At 40.8% G+C, this 18771-nt stretch overlaps 1 protein-coding gene across 1 annotated transcript in view; it reads right to left on the bottom strand.

Annotated features, from left to right (window-relative positions):
* Window positions 1–18771, bottom strand: part of reck (reversion-inducing-cysteine-rich protein with kazal motifs) — a 124770-nt gene that overhangs the window by 8647 nt on the left and 97352 nt on the right. Inside the window, exon 20 of the mRNA XM_074693548.1 lies at window positions 12232–12387. Within this exon, the coding sequence (XP_074549649.1) occupies window positions 12232–12387 (156 nt within the window). The remainder of the gene's footprint in view (window positions 1–12231; window positions 12388–18771) is intronic.

Below are 18771 nucleotides of genomic sequence, written 5' to 3'. Positions count from 1 at the left end.
ATTAAACATCCAGCTTGTGAAAGGCTTCAGGGCTACAGAGGCTAATGGTAGACTGAGTCTCTCTGTGTTTGAGACCTGCTGATGACTTCTGTCCTGTATCACTCCCTCCCTGCTCATCCTGCCAACACCAGAGGAGTTCACTCTCTAAAGCAGAGCTAAGATCTCCAGTTTCCTCTAAGGATCCATCACCAGATTGATTTTGATTTCATGGAAAATGATGCCCCTTCATATTCAGTTCAGTGACTTAAACAGATGATTCATTCAGAGAGGGTACATTTCCACTGATAAGACTCAGAGCAACAAGGCAGAAAACACTGTGCGTATAGGAGCTGTATGAATATTCTGCTTTTAAAAAATTACAGAATTTGGTGGTTTGCACTTGGTTGAAGCTTAAGACCTGTGTTTATCAGAAACTTCTATCTATTTTTGTTTTCTTGTCTCTTGTAAAGCGTCTCTGAGTTCCTTTAAAAGCACTGTATAGATCTGATTTATATTCATTAGGGCCTGAGCCCAAGGTGCAGCAAAGGCCCTCTTGAAACCTTGTAGATTGTTATGATTTTTTTCTGCTGCTTGAACCCAGAAGGTGGGTGCAGAATGCAGAACTCACCAAACATTGCCCAAAATTCAGTAATAGAAAAAAAATTGGAATCCATTGATTTCATACTGATACATAACCCAGTGTGCCCCCTAGGTGAGGAAAAACTCAGCCCCTTCCGCAACTTTGAGCTGCAGGCTTATTATACCAAGACCTACAAAAAAGTCTCCAATCAACATGGTGAGATCCAAACAGGAAGTTTTAACACCCCCTACTGTTAACAGGAAGTTATCCCCCCCCTTTTAACATATTGTTTTTACTTAAACTTTATAATGTCTTTCGGGCGTTCATAAAGCCGCACTGATCAGCTCATGTCCTCTAGTTGAAGGGTGTGTCTATTGCTCCACATCAAACTCTGATGTCTCACCATGAAACAGGAACTCTTTTGTACAATAATCTGCTTCAGATTTTACACACGACATCAAGGTCCACCTCCTACAGAAGTGGATTAGGGCCAGTTTTGATAAAGAAAAAAATAATTTTGGGAAGGTTGTGACAGTGTCAACAGAAAGAAAAAAGAAAGTTTGATTAAATAAGGAAAATTTTGTTGTGATGAATGAAATGAATGAAAGGAATGCAGTAAAATGAAAATAAATCCCTGTAAGAAAAAAAAAAGTATGATAAGACGGGGTACCTGTTTCTGTCCTGATTGGGTTTTTTGATCGAAAAAGAAAAGAATAGAAAGGAGGAAATTATAAAGGGAGGACGTGGCGTCAGGGAAGGGCGGAGAGGCGTTCGAAAGAGAAGAAAGACAAGGAAACTGGCGTGCCGGTGGAAAGGGCCGGAAAACCCACGAAAAGTAACAAACCTGGGGGAAAAGGGGTACTAATCTCATAATAAGTCTCCCAGAGGTGCTTACATTGCGCGAGCCTCTACAGCCCAAAAGAAATCTGGTGGATTATCGCTTCCCAGGACCAGGAGGAGCACGGACCCGGCTGGGAGAAGTTAAGTTCCTTCCAGGGGGGTGAGCCTGACAACGTTTATTTTTTGTATTTTTACCTGGTATACCAGTGATTTTGGGTTGTTGATCGATCACGTTTTTTTGGGGTGTTTTTTTTGTTTTTTTCCCGTGTGGATTATTTTTTATTTCGTGACGGATTTTGATCGGAAAACGGACACACAAATTGTTTAAAAGACATTTTAAGAGGGTGTGAAAAAGGACAATCGGACTAATTTTCGTTGAAAGGGATTTTTTGTTTTATTTACCGACAGGACAGACTGTGTTTGGGGGTTTTCTTAAATAACTATTCGAGTTTGATTTCTATTACGCGCCGGGTGCGCAGGCGACACTTAAGTTGGGCTGGATTAAAGAGAAATTTTTGTTTGTTCTAAACGTTGCTCCGAGTTTATTTCATTTTTTTACCTCTTTTGTTTGTTTCGTGGAGATGTGCCTTTTTTGTGGGGATCATTTTCCTGAAAGTTTTCCCCTTGTGTGTTTAACGCCGACCCGATAAGGGTTGGTTCGTTACAAGGTCAAGAGTAACGTCGAAATGCGGACGTGCTATCTTGGCATGTTACTGCAGTAGTTGGACAACAAATGACTAATCATATTACAACAACTAAACAATAAATCACTGTGCCCCATAGTCTATGGCAACTGTTTGACAACATTTTCTTTCATGTTACTCAGTGCATGATTTGACTTTCTTAATGTATCAAGCCACCTTCAGGATTAAAACCGCTGTGTTTGCTTTGATTGTCTTTCCAGCATGACATGAATTTCAGTGAAAATCAGATCTTGAAGCATTCAAAACAGCCTGCATGTATTTCCACTGGATTTCTCCTTTGCACGCTTAAGTGCTTGGCTGTGCGTAAGCGCGAATTTCAATTTTCTTTTTTTTTTTTTAAATATGAAAATCAAATAGCCATTCATTCTATGTTTCTTATATCATTTGCTGAACGGAAAATTCAATCATTGAAACACATGGATCCTGAAGACTGTTGTTTAGGCTCCAGTACCAGCAGCTGATTGTGTAAGTTGTGTCTGTGGCTGTTGAGGAGATGACTGGTGAACTACTACCTACTACTGGTAAATATCAGGGTAGGTTATTTTGACTTTTTCTTGTCAATTCAACTTTATTTAATCCTTAAATTTGACTTAAATCTTGAACTTTCGACTTCAATCTCAAAATTGTTATTCAAAATTATTCTTATAATTTTGACTTTGATCTCGACATTTAGACTTTAATCTTGACCTGCCCCAAATTATTTTCTCCATCAAAAATACCCCTAATCCTCTTCGGTACCAATTTTCTGGTACTGCAATAGCTCCATCCTCTGGAAATGCATGGTAGGTGGTTTCACGTGTATTGTCCAATCTGTACTAAATTTAACACACCTGATCAAAGTCCCCCTCTGGATTCTTACACACATTCATTTCAGTGATAGGAATAGTGCCACCTATTGGAAATAGGGATGAGTGAGTACCGATACCAGCCTTTTTTCAAGATATCGGTACTTATGAAGGCTGCAGATACCAGCAACAGATACTCTAACGCCGACTAAGTCCTCCTTGCCACTTGTTGCTGCAAACACCACAGCAAATGTGCGTCAGGTCCTGTTCAGACAACATGGATGAACCAGGGAGAGATAACAGTTAAACTGTTTTATTTTGCACTTTAGTTTACTTTAAAAAATACTTAAACTCTGGCAGTTGTCAGTTTTAATGTGCAATTTTAATACTATTATTATTATTATTTTTAATATTAATAAAAAAAAATCAAAACTCAGAGAGTTGTTTGTGTGTTATTTGGACTTAATGGCAGAGTAACTGTGCTGTCTTTGATCAAAATGATCTGTCACTGTTAATTGCGATTTTATATATCAAAAGTACTAGTAGTATTGGTACTTGGTATCCATGAGTAATCAAGAGGGACTACTCGTGCTCGTATCTGTCTGCACAAAAAGTGGTATCGAACATCCCTAATTGTAAACAAGTGGCATTTGCTCCTATAAACAGCTTGAAACATGCTTTTAATTCTGGGCTTTCTTAAATGATCACTCATCCACATTATATCAAAGTCACGACCAGGCCTAGTGGTCAGAAGCAGTACTGCTGCATACTCCTGATTTAAAACTACCCATGAATGCTTGCTGTAGGGGCCAGACCTCATCATACACACATTGTTTTTCACTGAGGCAGATCTTACTGCACGTGTGGTGGCCATGACAAATGACACACGCCCGGAGGTGAGGGCCCACTTATCGCTGCTTGCTTTGATTTTTATCATTATTATTATTATAAACTTTATGTGAAAGTGTCCATTTACCTGTGCGAGCTGACCTTCTGTAAAGAGGAGGGTGAATAAGTTTACAGGACTGAGGTCAAATCTGGTTTCAATCAGTAAAAAGCATTTCATCATTTCCCAAACACACAGATCTGGTGTGACCGGTCTCTTCATTTCATTTCCTTCACTTTATAAAGTTTATCTATTCCTTTTTTCTTCTTATAAATACTGCTGCTTTAAGATCACACTGTTCCTTCCTTTGTGCAACAGGACAGAAGGACCTTGAGCTAAAAAAAGACACAGGAAACTAAGAGAATGGAAACGTCATACCTGCACAGACTGGAGACTCTGACGCTCCGGCAGGGATTCATTTCTTCTCATGGACTGATTCACAATTTACAAGGATGTCACGACTGCTGGACCTGCTGCTGCCTCCGCTGTCAACAGATGCTGTTTGTGCTTCTGAGAGGAGTACAGGTTGTGCTACTAAAAAGTGGGCAATTAAGAATAAAACTGGGAGGAAAGTCCTGCTAAAAACTGTAAAATTGGGATGAGCAGATTCAGATGGCTGAGAAATCTGGCCTTGATTAAGTTTCAGGAACCAAACTTAAAAGATGAGAATCAGAAGAATTGGAGAGGCTGGATACGTTTAACAATTCAAACTCATCCAGAGATGTAAGAAACATCCAGTGAAAAGGCCCTAAGGGCTAAAAAACAGCCCTCATGTTAGGATTCATTCATGATTTTCATTATGATAAGGTCTTCACAACCATCGCTCTGTTTAATGATAAACTGTCTTGTCTCCACCCTTTCCTCACTCAGTATTAGTCTGGCTTTTGTCTGGAGCATGTTTAATGCTTTTGGGCATGAACTGATTCTGATCTAAGATTAGATCAGACCACTTCCAGCAGCAGTTTAACACCAGCCTGGAGAGGCCTCAGCTGCAGATGGAGCAGACTGTATTATCATTGTTCTTAACCCACTTAATGTGACACACATAGACCTTCTTCCATTATGCTAACCTGACGTGATCTTCTGTCATGACTTGAGGGCACAAAAGAAAGTTAAGATCAGGAGTCTTTTGCAACTAAATTGAATTAAGAGAGCTGATCTCTGAGGCCTGTGATGTGGGGTGAGATGAGGAGCTGACATAAAACAAGGTCACAGTCTGATCTGTGTTCAGGTACAGGTCACTGGTGGCTTGTAAAAACAAGGCTTAAAACTGATAACTATCCACAGAAAGAGAATAATCCTGAAATGTATCGTATCTCTGGTGGTAAACAAATGCTGTTTTTGTGGCATTGGCCACCGGGGCTTAACTGCGTCATCATTCAGAGGCAGCTGAAGGATGTTTAGTCTATGCAGGCAGATTCTAAACATCCTGCCGTACCAAAATAGCTTCATTATATAATTCTGATGCAATTATACATGATGGTCTTTTGTCTGAACGGGCACCTCTGTCTGTTTCAGCCCTAACCCTGCTGCACACACACTGAAGAGGAAAAAAGAGAGGGATGAATGCACGTCCACCTCTGCAATCTAAAGAGCATATTAATGAATTCATTAATACACGATCAACCCTACGCACAAAAACAATCAAGTCGCTTTAAATCAGACAGCATCATTTATGAGACAACTTTAGTGCTCATTGAGATTCTTCTCATGCAAGTGCAGAGAAAAGGTTGACTGCATAAGGGAAGTCATGCTTTACAAATACATTCAATAATCCTTAATAAGAAATCCAACTGTCCATGTGATGTTAATCTTGTCTTACTAATCAAAAATGAAAGTTTTGTTCCTCGTTCAGACTCTGGTTGTAATTTGATAAAACTGAGAGGTAGTGTTCATACGGTTTCTGAAAGCTGTTTCTGTTTTTGTTGTTAATAACAAATACAATCATATTAGTGATAAAAACATTTTAATTAGCATGAGAAGGCAAGAAATGTCAGTTTCAGCACTGTGACGTCTCAAATACACCAGCTTTGTCTCCATTCTGTGCTGACTGTTAAGACTGGATGATGTCAGCTGTATGACTGACAGACAGCGGGAGGCACAGACTGAGGAGTTCCTGCTCTTCAAACTCCAGTGATCAGTCTCTCTTCATTCATGTTGGGCTGTAAAACCTCAAACCTGGTGACTCCTGGTCTGGCTCTGCTCATTATGTTGCTTTGTTGTTGTATTAAAGCTAAATACCATCTGGTTTTGACACAGTTTGGTCTATTTTGAAAGGCAAAGGTCCTACTCAATCTTGAATAGATGGGTAACAGTCACGGCATCCTCTGAAAATAGGAAGGTTGCATATCAGCTGTGACCTGCGGGTGTAATATCTTGTGCTATATGTTATGTGTTCAATTCCTGTTTTATCTTGAAATCCTGGTGTGTTGTTCTCTGAGCCTTAGCCAGGCTCCTACCTCTTCTTTAAAGTGATGCTCCGGGATGGAACAAGTTGGGTCCTATCACAAGGTTTAGGGCAGAAATGACTCCTACAGCAGTGTTTTTGTGCAGCAGAAGCCCAGAGCGCTCACACCAAACACCCCCTCCCTGCTCCTCTGCTGGTTTCCTCTGCACTCAGACGGGGCCATATTTTACTTGACCAAAAACACAAATAAACAGACTCCCACCGAAAAAATCTGATATGGGTCTGCATTCACGCTTTATTTAGAGAATTTTCAGCGCGTTACTTTCACACAAAAACACCGCTAAATAAGGCTCTAGTTCTCATCGTGTCTCTTTGTCCCGGCAGACTACCTGCATGCAGACTGATACACTAAGCGGCGAGCGCCTCGAAGCCAGCTGTGGCTCTGCAGCGAAGGTAGCGCCGTTTTACGACACGATGAGAACTAGAGCCTTATTCAGCTGTGTTTTTGTGTGAAAGTAACGTGCTGAAAATTTTCTAAATAAAGCATGAATGCAGACCCATATCAGATTTTTCGGTGGGAGTCAGTTTATTTGTGTTTTTGGTCAAGTAAAATATGGCCCCGTCTGAGTGCAGAGGAAACCTGCAGAGGAGCAGGGAGGGGGTGTTTGGTGCGAGCGCTCTGGGCTTCTGCTGCACAAAATCACTGCTGTAGGGGTCATTTCTGCCCTAAACCTTGTGATAGGACCCAACTTGTTCCATCCTGGAGTATCACTTTAAGGCTTTTGCCCTGGTTCTCTCCCCGTCACCTCAGGGACAGCCCAGTGATCTCCTCTGCTCCCAGCCTTGGTAACTTGTACCACACATTTAATGTCTTTAGGTTTGTTGCAAAATGTCCCAAATAAAACCAGTGGGACAGTTATCGGCTGTGGTTTGTTTAATTTTGATCAATTTTGTGAAACAGAACATCTTGGAAAAGACACTGTTCATGAGCCAACGAGTGGAGGTTTCACTCAGCAGTACTTGAGTGCACATGCGAGTCTACACAGAGGTTGCCATGGGGATTGAATGGGTGCGTTTAATTTAATACACTAGGACTTTTTCCACAACTGGTTCCACTTTGACTTTTTGCTGGTGACCTCATCATCTGTTCTCAGAGACTTGTATTCTGTATTCTTGTAATATTCTTACACCATCTGATTATTACCCATCATTACTGCTATTATTTCTAATATTGCTACTGCTAATAATAATAATATGCAATAATCAATGTCACTACAAATAATATTATCACCTATAGCATTACATAAATTCTGTCATTACTTTTATTGTTAACTTATCTCGTTATCTACTCACCTTTTTGCTCCCTTTTTAAGTAATCTTTGTCATTATGTTTTACATTATAGCCACAATCATCACTGCCTTCAGCACTTTACAACTCTTCTGTCTATCACTGTCACTGTTTTGTACTGTTGCACAATAAAAAAAAAGAAAAAAGAGAAAAGAAGAGACTTGCACTCTGGATGATTACTGGTGTTTAAATGAAAACAAATAGATTACCATATTAATGAGTGATTTTAATTCCTGCCTAGTCTTCAGGCCTACAGGTGGCTACAGGTTTTGACTTTATTTAAAAATGAATGGAGTGAGAGGGAGATGAAGGCTTTGGTAATGGTACCATCAAGAATTTAAACTACTGTCACCCCTTGTTATAAACCACAGGTACAGATAGTGACAATAATTGTGACTGTGTCAGAACAATAACGGTACAAACATCCATTTAATGTACATTGTCATGCTTGTTTAATAAAACAACTTGTGCATTCAATAAATAAAATATATGCTTCACTTGGTGAAATTATTTGTAATGAACAACTGCACAAACAAAGGAATCCAATGAAGTCGGCACAGTGAAGAGAGACATAGAGCAAGACAGATGCGTCCTCCCCCTCACTTTACCCCTGTAATCACTGTAGGCATGAATATTTATGTCCAGAAGGAGTGAGCCGGTGTAATTAGCAGAGCTAAACACGGCTGCGCCTGCGAGCTGCTGGCGTCTCAGCGTATATGTTTGTGTGCATGTGTAAAGAGAAAGGAGAAGATGAAAGAGCGTCTGTTGTACCGCAGACACCGTGCAGCTAGGAAAATTAACTTCTGCTGTGATTATAATGTATATTTATGGTAATGATTTGTTTATCAGATCACACGGGGAGGCCTGCTGTAAATCTGAAGAGAGATCGGAGCTGGAACACCTTCACGTAAATATTACATTCATCACCAGTGTTATTAATACAGCAGAGGTGATGGTTGTAAGCTGTCAGTGCTGAGAAAAGCATCTGGTGACATGAAGTTAATTGGTGATATATGACAGTTACAGTTGTACAGTAGCTACTTAAACTCATCTTTTAGTCAGATTAGACATCATGGAGGGATTGGGATTAGGGACACGTGGAGAAATGACCGTGAAGTCGTTTAAACTGATTCTGAAACAGTGTCACTCAAACTGATGCCTTGTTCCTTTTACCTCCATCGTAAAACCTGATTGGTTTAAAAAAATTGTAATTAATTACATCTAGTTGGAGGTTTTCTGTGAGACAGGCTGAATGGGTTTCATCACTCAGGTATTATAAAGTTTGACAGTGAGGAGAAAGTTGGCAAGCATTCTTTTTCTCTTTGGGGTAGCTTTCTTATTTCCCACTTTGTTTTGCACCTTATGGCTGATCCTGCAGCAGGATTAGCAGAAACATCTACAATCTCTGCTGTGGTGTTGTGTCCAGGGGAGAAACTCTACATGCAGTGCTTGGCTGGGTAAAAGAGAAAAAATGTTTGAACATAGTTGCTTCTGCTCCTTCAGAATAAGAGATTCTCATTGTCTGCATGTTTACATCACTCAGACCCTGAGGCTCACATCACCACAGCGGGGCAGTGATGGGTGGCCTTAAATCAGCACACCCAGCCAACTGCTGGAGCTCACTAACTGACAGGGATTTACAGAGAGTTCATAAAGTTTATCATCACATCACTTCATCACTTTTGAACAGAGAGAAGCTGTGTTAAAATAAAGATCTGTGCCTTTTGATGAGCATACACAGGCAAGAGCCACATCTTTACAGCTGTGTGGTACGGTGCTCATGGGAAAGGTAGTCTTCATCCTTAAAGAACTACAGTTTTTTTCGGAGAGGGTCAACTAGAATAAACACACCACAGTTTCTCTCCTGATGTCAGAGTAATGAGAGCTCTCTGAAGAGTTTGGATTTATTTGGAATTAAATAAAAGAAAGTGTTTCTCTAAATTAGGGTCTGTAACCGTTACAATCAAAGGAACTATTTGCCTCATCTCACCTGGATTTAAGTTGTTTCAGGGTTTAAAACTTAATTTATATACAGGTTATATTGATTAATTATCTAAACAAGACTTTTTTTGAATTCAAGAAATTGTAGATGTCTTAAGATTTATTGATGATGTCACTCAACTCATCATTTTTTGTTGTTTTGCTATTTTTTTGCCACAAATCAGGCGTTTATATTAAGCTGGTCAATTACAAGATGAGACGCTTATTCAGTTAAAAAATGTTAAATCATAGCTTTTTAGTGTCCTCAAGAAAAATAATTTAAAAAATCAATATTTTTTTCAAAGCTACAGAGAGACACTGCATAGGAGTCAAAGAGCCACACAAGGCTCCAGAGTCAAAAGTTGCAGACCCCTGCTAAAGATTCCTCTGAAAGGTGCTGTGAGGACAATCTGAAACCAGATTGGATTGTAAAGACACCATTTCCCATGAGCACCATGAGCCACTGTTACAAAGATGTGATTCTCCCCAAAGCGCGCATTTGTTTTGGAGAGCAGGGCCCGTATGCATCCCCAGCCATGAGAGATGAAAACAGACCTTTACACTGATGGTGAAAATAAAAAAAGCACAGTATGCGTGATTCAGATTAATGCCCCAACAGAGCGTTAAATTTAATGGCGGTAGACCCCCCCCCATCACAGGCGCTAATGGCAGGATTGCTGCTCCTGTTTGGCTGTTTAAAGGCAGACATCTTTATGTGTTACCATTTCAGACCAAACATGTGAAAATTGATAGTTTTAGACAGACACGTAATAGACAGTTGATATTTAGGGATCCAACTGATCCTTTGTAAAAGTATGAGGGTGTGGAGCCATACAGCAAATTTAGATTTAGGATATGTGACATTTTTCAGTAAACAGATGAGATAAGGGAGACAATCAAAGTTTCAAACCGAAGAGGCTCACTGCAGTCAGTTTTGTAAGTTTGCTTTGCTCTTCACTTTTATTCATCTGGGTTCTTCTTGTGTGTGGTGAAATGTTGGAATCCATCAAACAGCTGCTTGTAGAGTTATTCACAGAGTTACTGAAGCATTGCTGTGGTGCTTGTTCCTCAAAGCAGCCTTCATATTACTGATTTTATTTTTGAGCTTTTCTTCTGTTTAACACCACACACATTAACTCTGTTCAAGATCTTTATCCAAATGTTCCCTTTCTCTGTGTTTATCTGATTGATTGATTTAAATTTAAATTCTTTTTACAAAATGTACATTTTAAAACGTGTTTCTCCTGATCTTCTCTCAGTCACAGTTACCACTCACCAGGTTTATTACTGATTATCTGTAATAGGCATGAACAATTTGAATTTGAGTTTGTCTGATGGGGTTTTCCAGAAGGTTTCCACAAATTATGACACAATCTGCACCTGCATTACTTCATGGTGTAATTAGTTATTGGACTGATTATTTGCAGTCCTGCTAACACTGCAGCCAAACAGGCTGCTCCATAACCAAACATTAGCTCCTGTTTTAGCCTTTAGCTTGTGCTCTATCTCTCTCCTGTTTATCTTTCTTCTGCTCTTCTGTCCTTTTTTCTGTCTGACAGTTAGGCTCCAGTGTCCACCATCACATCATTAATCACAGAAATTGTTTTCAGCAGAGAAAAACACAGATTTTACTTCTTCCTTCAAACTGCTGAACTTTGTCGTGAGTGGAGTCATTAAAGAGACTTTCGCCGTATGTTGCAGTAAATGGACTCATGTTCAACCCGCCTGTGGATACAGAGAAATAGCACTTCCAAAAACTACTTTTTAGTTCCTGATAATCTCATTTGAAATCATGGATAACGAACAGAAAAACAAATTAAAGTGAGACTATTTCAAAATCACTTATAAAGTTGTCACAGAGCTTTTAATGTCACAAAACCCTGAATAAACAGGCTCCAGCAACGCGTTGGTCTATCTCTGTCTACTTCCTGAGTCCACCCTGTCTGTGGAGTGTTTCTTCCTAAAAAACGTTGTTTATCAAGCCTTCACAATGGGTCCCTGCAAATGTGGAATAATTTGTATGTGCACTCAGAACTGAAAAACATGCTGTTTGTTGATTTTAGCTCAAAACTCAATCTAACCCCCTCAATGAAAAGGATGAAATGAAGCACCATGGGTTTCAGCTCATCACTCTGAAATCGGATATTTGAATTCCTCATAAACAGAAAACAGACTCTTTGGATTAACGGATCCATCTTCACTCCAGTGCTTAGGACAGAGCCCCCCAAAGGGCCCTGTGCTGTTTGTGAGTCTGTCAGCAGGATTACAGGGAAAAAAACTACAGGCAGAATATTCACAAACTCTTGGTGGACAGGGAAAGTCCTGCCAAGGAGGAGCTAATTAAATTTTGGACCAGATCTGTATCCCACTCACGAAATGCAATAATGTATGAAACTCACGAACAAGCAGTAAAACTAGATCTACACCACAAACAAGTCCAAGTTTACAGTTTTTTCTTTATGATCCGCCGTGCATGCTTTAGTCAAACCTGAGAGGAGATGTGGGAATGATGCTGTATATCTGAAACTGAACATCAGCTTTTGGACAAAAATCATTTTTTTAAACCATAACTAATATCAAACAAAAATAATTGCCCTGTTGCAGCTTCTTAAAGAGCCGTCATGTTTGAACCCTGACGGTCTTTTCTCAGCAGATGACTGATGTCAATCATTATCATCAGGTGAAATAAGCTTTGTAATGTTCTGTGTCCTGTGTGTTTTACCTGCAGCGCTGTGGGCTGATGGTCCACTGGAGCGATGAGGACGACCAGCTCGTGGTCAATGCTCAGATATCCAAAGACGTCGCACTGCGGCACTGAGACGTGAAGCCGTAGGATCTGCAGGACGTCGTGCACCGTCACTGGCTGGTTCCTGTTCAGCTGCACCAAGGGGTCAAACATCAAACAGAAAAACCAACGTCAATGTTGAACCAAAGTTTTCATGTCTAAATCATTCCACGTCATCTTATTCAAACAAAAGCTGATAAAAAACACTTCTCTAATGAAGGGCAGAGTAAATTCTCACCTGGGAGCAACCTCTTAACTAGTTACTCTCAGGAGTCAGCGATTTCTGGCTTAACTCCTCCACGAGAGGACTAATACCTCACTCAACTCAGAAAAGTTTTTAACAGTCTCACATCTATTACCTTTGATATAAAAAAAATGATTTCACCAATGTCAGTGCAGTGAACAATGTCTGAATACTAGGTCTTTAAAAAAAAGACTAGCCTTTAAAAAAAAAAAAAAATTCATAGAAAAAGTCATGTTGAAGAAGAAATCCAATTATTTCAAAAGAAAGTCTGAAAGAAGCTTTCCATGACAGAAGACTCTCTACAACTTTTTCTAGAAGTACAGGAATGAAAAAACAGATTTAAAAAAAAAAATCATTTCAGAAGAATTACTCCACAACGCACACAAAGAAGAATAGAAATGTGACTTTTCAGATTTAATCAAAAGTCTAAAACTCAGATTAGAAACTTCAGGCTTTGGCTTGTGTCCAGTATGAGGCATTTTATCGAGGGACCATTGACAGGACGTTTTTTTTTTTTCTGAAACGCTGCAGCCACCGTTGCTGTGCAAACAGTAAGCTGGATTTTTCAGTGGAAACACCGATTCCATGCTCCACTTTGCACATGCGCAAACAACAGTCCACCAGTACCGTAAAATGAGCATCTGTTGCTTCACTTCTGCACCAGGCATTCACCAACACACCAGATGATCGGCCCGACTCTACTTCAGTGGGGATCTACCTACAGCTGCTCCAGGACAAGACAGTTATAGCGCCACCTACAGGCCTGGCATGCTTAATACACCATTTTCAATCCCTCAGCGTTTCCGTGCAAATGCAGATTCTTTTCTCTGTGTTTTTGCATTTTTAGGTGAAACAATGTGTTAAACCCTGTAAAGTCTCTCCCTCTAGGAGTTAGCTGGGTTAGAAACCACGATGGTTCCAGTCACCTACCACAGAGTGTTTCCCTAAAGCTTCTGCCAAGCTGTGACACTGTATGGAAGCTGCACACTGAGAGGCTAACGTGACCCTGGATTGATGTGAAAGTTGTTGCGTCTGTTTTTTACATTAAGTTTGCACTTTTTACTTTGGTCTTGTTGTCACGTCTCTCCTCTCATTTCAGGTCAAGTCACTTCCTGCCCTGGTTATTGTGATCACAGCCTCTCATTGTGTCCACCTGGGCCCCATTTCCCCATGAACTGAAGTGTGCGTCTCCCCTTGTGTCACACTGTCACACTGTAGCCAGACACTGGCTTTCTTTGTTGTCACTTTGCTTGTTTAGTTTATTCCAGCTTAGCTGGGATTTTCTGTTCTTACTCAGCTCATTGGCTCTGTCTCAATGTCCACACTCACTGACTTTGAGGCGTGTTAATGCTAAGTCTGTGAGGCTTAGGACTGCCCCATTGTCAAATCATAAACTGGGTGAGGGATCTTTTTGAGCCCTTTGTGGGATTTCCAGAGGATACCCACAAGCACGACAGTGTAAATGAAACCTATAACACAGAAACTTAAAACACAGGGACGTAACCAAGACTCATGGAAACTGGAACCAATGTGAACTTTTCAAAATCAAAGTCTGCCTGTCTGTCTGAATACATAAAACAGCCTTGATCGACCCAAATCTACACAGCTTAACAAATTCATTAGACTACCACCCAGCACATGGTGGACTACCATAACCCTTCATGTTTCTGTGATGGTAAATCCACCTAGATGTGTTGGCTCTTTACCCAAAATGAAATCTTTAATGCTTAAACATAATTATAGTTGTTGTGATCCAAGTGTCAAATGAACTGTTTTACAACAAGAGTAGAGGAAAAGTAAAGCACATCATGATTATTATTTTTCTTGTTGTTAAATTACAGTTATTTTCTTTCATTTCTGAACAGAAAATGCGTTTCACTGTTTGTTATTCTTGGTTGACTTCTCAGTGAATTGCAGTTTTCTGGCTCAGATTTGTGAATAAAAACATAAAATCTGAACTCTTTCCTGTTCGATATGGTGGCACACAGAAAACTCACTGATAAAGAAACAGTGCAAATTCAAACACTCCTTGATGCTGGGTGGCTTTCTTGTTCTCATTCACAACCATTTCTTTAAAAATGTTTTTGTAGCCTATTTCTTCTCTTTTTTCAAGTCATTTTTTGGCCTTTCATTTCTTTAATCAGAGAGGAGAGGACCGTGTATAGAGCAGAAAAGGGGGCTAGGCAAGAATGACATGTGGGAAACAGGTCACAGGCTGGACTCAAACTTGGGCTATCCACTCAAGGGAAAACCTCATGGGGGCCCAACCTACTCTTCATATGAACGAGTTAGCAGTCCAGCTCTGCTCCGTTGCGCATTGACTGCGTTTGTCAACTCACACCGGCTGTGTCTTCAGTCCAACAAGCTGTATAGACTGAGGAGTTCCTGCTCTACCCACTCCATTGATAAGTCTCTCTTCATTCATGTTGGGCTGTGAAACCTCAAACCTGTTGACTCCTGGTCTGGCTCCACTCATTATGTCTAAGTTTTGTCATAGTCAAGCTACGACTAAAATTGATTTTGACACAGTTTGTTTTATTTTAAAAGTCCTATACAGCTCAATCTTCCACAGTGAATTTATGCCTCACATTTCTGGAAGAAACAGGATTGTCGCGTATCAGCTGCAACCTGCTGGACCAACAGAGCAACTTGACCACAACAGAGCGGATCCAGTGCGAATTGACAGATTGACTTGAATGGAAACCTATCTGATCAGTGACGGTGCCGTGACGGACTGAAGAGAGACTGGACATACATCTGGTGTATTTCAGCTGTTAGACCTCAAAGCCACCTACATGAAAATCAGGCAGTTGTTCCCTTTAAAGTGATAATCCAGGATGGAACAAGTTGGGTCCTATCACAAGGTTTAGGGCAGAAATTACCCCTACAGCAGTGTTTTTGTGCAGCAGAAGCCCAGAGCGCTCGCACCAAACACCCCCTCCCTGCTCCTCTGCTGGTTTCCTCTGCACTCAGACGGAGCCATATTTTACTTGACCAAAAACACAAATAAACGGACTCCCACCAAAAAAATCTGATATCGGTCTGCATTGACGCTTTATTTAGAGAATTTTCAGCGCGTTACTTTCACACAAAAACACTGCTAAATTAGGCTCTAGTCCTGGCAGACTACCTGCGTTTGTTTATATCTGGCACGCCACGCGCAGACTGATGCACTAAGCGGCGAGCGTCTCGTAGCCAGCTGTGGCTCTGCAGTGGAGGTAGCGCCGTTTTACAACACGATGAGAACTAGAGCCTTATTTAGCTGTGTTTTTGTGTGAAAGTAACGCGCTGAAAATTCTCTAAATAAAGCGTGAATGCAGAATAATATCAGATTTTTTCGGTGGGAGTCCGTTTATTTGTGTTTTTGGTCAAGTAAAATATGGCCTCGTCTGAGTGCAGAGGAAACCGGCAGAGGAGCAGGGAGGGGGTGCTTGGTGCGAGCACTCTGGGCTTCTGCTGCACAAAAACACTGCTGTAGGGGTAATTTCTGCCCTAAACCTTGTGACAGGACCCAACTTGTTCCATCCCGGAGTATCACTTTAAGGCCTTGGACTTGAGCAGCTCCGGTGAGTCACATGATAACTTAAAAAATGTTGTGCTCTGGTCTTTCTTACCTAGTATTGTCAAATGTTTGAAAATAGATTTTGACTTCATCTTGTTCGACAAAAAAGCTCACCTGGGATGGTTGGTATCATAAGGAATAGACTGCATAACTCTTTGTCTTCTTGGCTGTCTAAGCTCATTAGGACAGAGAGGTACCAGCCAATCACAGAACAGTAAGAAGGGACTTAGCAGGAACAAAGCCTGACCTCAAATCCCCTCATTTCCTAACATGTAGTTATAAAGTCTAAACTTCTGCTGACTCAAGTTACATCACAGGAGGATGCTGATCAGACTGTGCACACTAGAGACACTCCTGGCTTTCTCCTTGCTCTGATAGTGTCATTATCTCCCGGGACCATGCTTTGATGTTTGAGCTTCAATTAAGGGGCAAACATTTCTCAGAGAAGAGCCCTGATCACATATTCTAACGCTAATAAAATGAATAAACGTAATGTGTGTGAGGGCGCTGGTGTTATAAAAGCAGCCTGTTACAGCACGAACAGCGCAGGAGGCCTCTCAGCAGGCCGAGCTGCAGCTTAAGTGGACTTACACTCATATTCTCATGTATCTCAGCAGCTGCAGATCAAATCAGCTCTGCTTGTGTTTGGTATTAACAGGCTTAATGCTGAGTCTCACTGTGATGTGGCTGTGCAGGGGGATTTCAGACGGCTTGACTAACAGCCAGCGCGGGCTTTGTTGTTGTATGATTAAGCTGATCAGAATGAGATGCCTGAGGGACTTATTAGCTGCTAACATGTCAGCGTTTAGGCATCAGCAGGCTTCAGGCTTTCCTGCTGCTCAACAGGCCGGGCACACATCCAGGAGGCTCGGGGGTGGAGTGTGAGAAGAAAGCTGTAGCCAAAGGTGGGAGGAAGTGAGCACCTGTGATTGTTGTTTAATGAGGGGAGGCCAGCTTTTTCCTTAAGGGATGTACTTATGGAGGAGCTGTTCACTGACACACACAACAAAGGGAAGCAGCTTGTTCCTGCTGGAGTGAAGAGAAGGTGGAATATTTCCCTCTGATATTCAGGGAGCAGCATAAAAAGAATTCTTGATCAAAGCGAATGTTTTCTTAAACTGTACCCAAGGACAGACCTTGAACAAGTGTAGAAGTATCAGTGTGTTGTCTTTCTCCAATGTCACATGACAATATAAAACAGTGAGTGGTCTGGGTGTGTAAAGGGCTGTACAACTGTCCAAATCCCTGTGCACTACACTCCATCCACTCTATCCAGTGTGTCAGTGTCTGTGTCTGCCTCAACCCCTTCCTCTGCCTGTATGCTGATGTTTTGATTGTGTTAGGATGTTTCTGGGCAAGAGTAGACTTGGCTTCCTCAACCAATCATAGAGTGCCCAGTGCGGGAGTGACTTTGTGTGTTGATGGTAGCAAGTTGAAGAAGCTAACCTGAGCAGCTACGACAGTGGACGTAGCATGGAGCAGGAAAAACAACCAACAAGACAGAGCAATTAATAGCAGCAAAAAATGAATAAAAATTGTAATAAATAATAAACAGTGTCTGGTTTTGGTTTCATCAAATCATTGATGAAAAGGAGATGAAAAACATATGTAGTGGCTCTAAGAACTTGTGCCCACAGCAAACAGGGAAGTGACTGAGCTAGCACAGCGCCTCAGAGTGAGCCTGTCAGAGGAATGCATTGTATTTGTAAAGATCGGACACACAGTGAGAAAATTATCATGGATTATGAATGTCCGATAATCACATGTGAACATTTTAGTCAGGTGTTTTTTTTAAAGCAAAACAAATGTCATTAGAGTTCTTAAAGGTTGAGTCTGCAGGATTTTACTAAAAACTAAAATTGTCTCCTCTGGGCCTCTACACATATGTGTCAGTGTCTTTGTCTGCCTCAACCCCTTCCTTTGCCTGGTTATTAATGTTTTGGTTGTATCTAGAGCTGAAACAATTCCTCGAATGATTGGAGGTACTCGATTACAAAAAATACTCGAGTAATTTTCTCCGCCTCGAAGAATCGTTTAATTTTAAAAAAGATCAAAGAGTGGTATTTCAAATAGAGCTGAGGCCATATTAAGAGAGTTTTCATACCCCTCAAGCTACCTCTTATACAAAATAGCAACAAGCAAAAAGTCTAGCTTCTTTTCTGGAGTTTGGAGACTAATGGGTCATTCTACGAAACGGGTGCCATTTGGCTCCGCAACAATTGATGAGATGTACAAGGCACAAAAAATGTGTCAAAGTGTGTTTACAAATTTTGGAGCTACCAAAGCAAGTGCTCTTATTGACATGCTGTACCAGAAAATTCTATTTCTTAAAGAGAACAATTTTCATTTGAAAAATAACTGCTCTTTAACTAAACAAAAATGTATTTTATCCGATTACTCGATTAATCGATTAATCGATTAATCGATGGGATTTTCAGTAGAATATCCGAATATTAAAATATTCGATAGCTGCAGCCCTAGTTATATTGGGATGTTTCTGGGAAGAGAGTAGACGTGGTTACATCAGCCACTCGCAGCGTACCCAGTGTGCAAGTGACTTTGTGCGTCGCTGACAACGAATGGAAGAAGCTAATTGTAGTGGCTATGATAGTGGAAGAAATAAACAACTGAAGGGAAATGAAATGCCAAACAGATAAATTCTCTTCCTATA

This window comes from Halichoeres trimaculatus, unplaced genomic scaffold (genome assembly GCF_033239565.1).
Source record: "Halichoeres trimaculatus isolate MK-OKI-2021-1 unplaced genomic scaffold, fHalTri1.1 fHalTri1_scaffold_18, whole genome shotgun sequence".
Classification (NCBI taxonomy): Eukaryota; Metazoa; Chordata; class Actinopteri; order Labriformes; family Labridae; genus Halichoeres; species Halichoeres trimaculatus.
The sequence above is the reverse complement of the archived record's forward strand: the minus strand, read 5'-3'. Positions and strand labels throughout refer to the sequence as shown.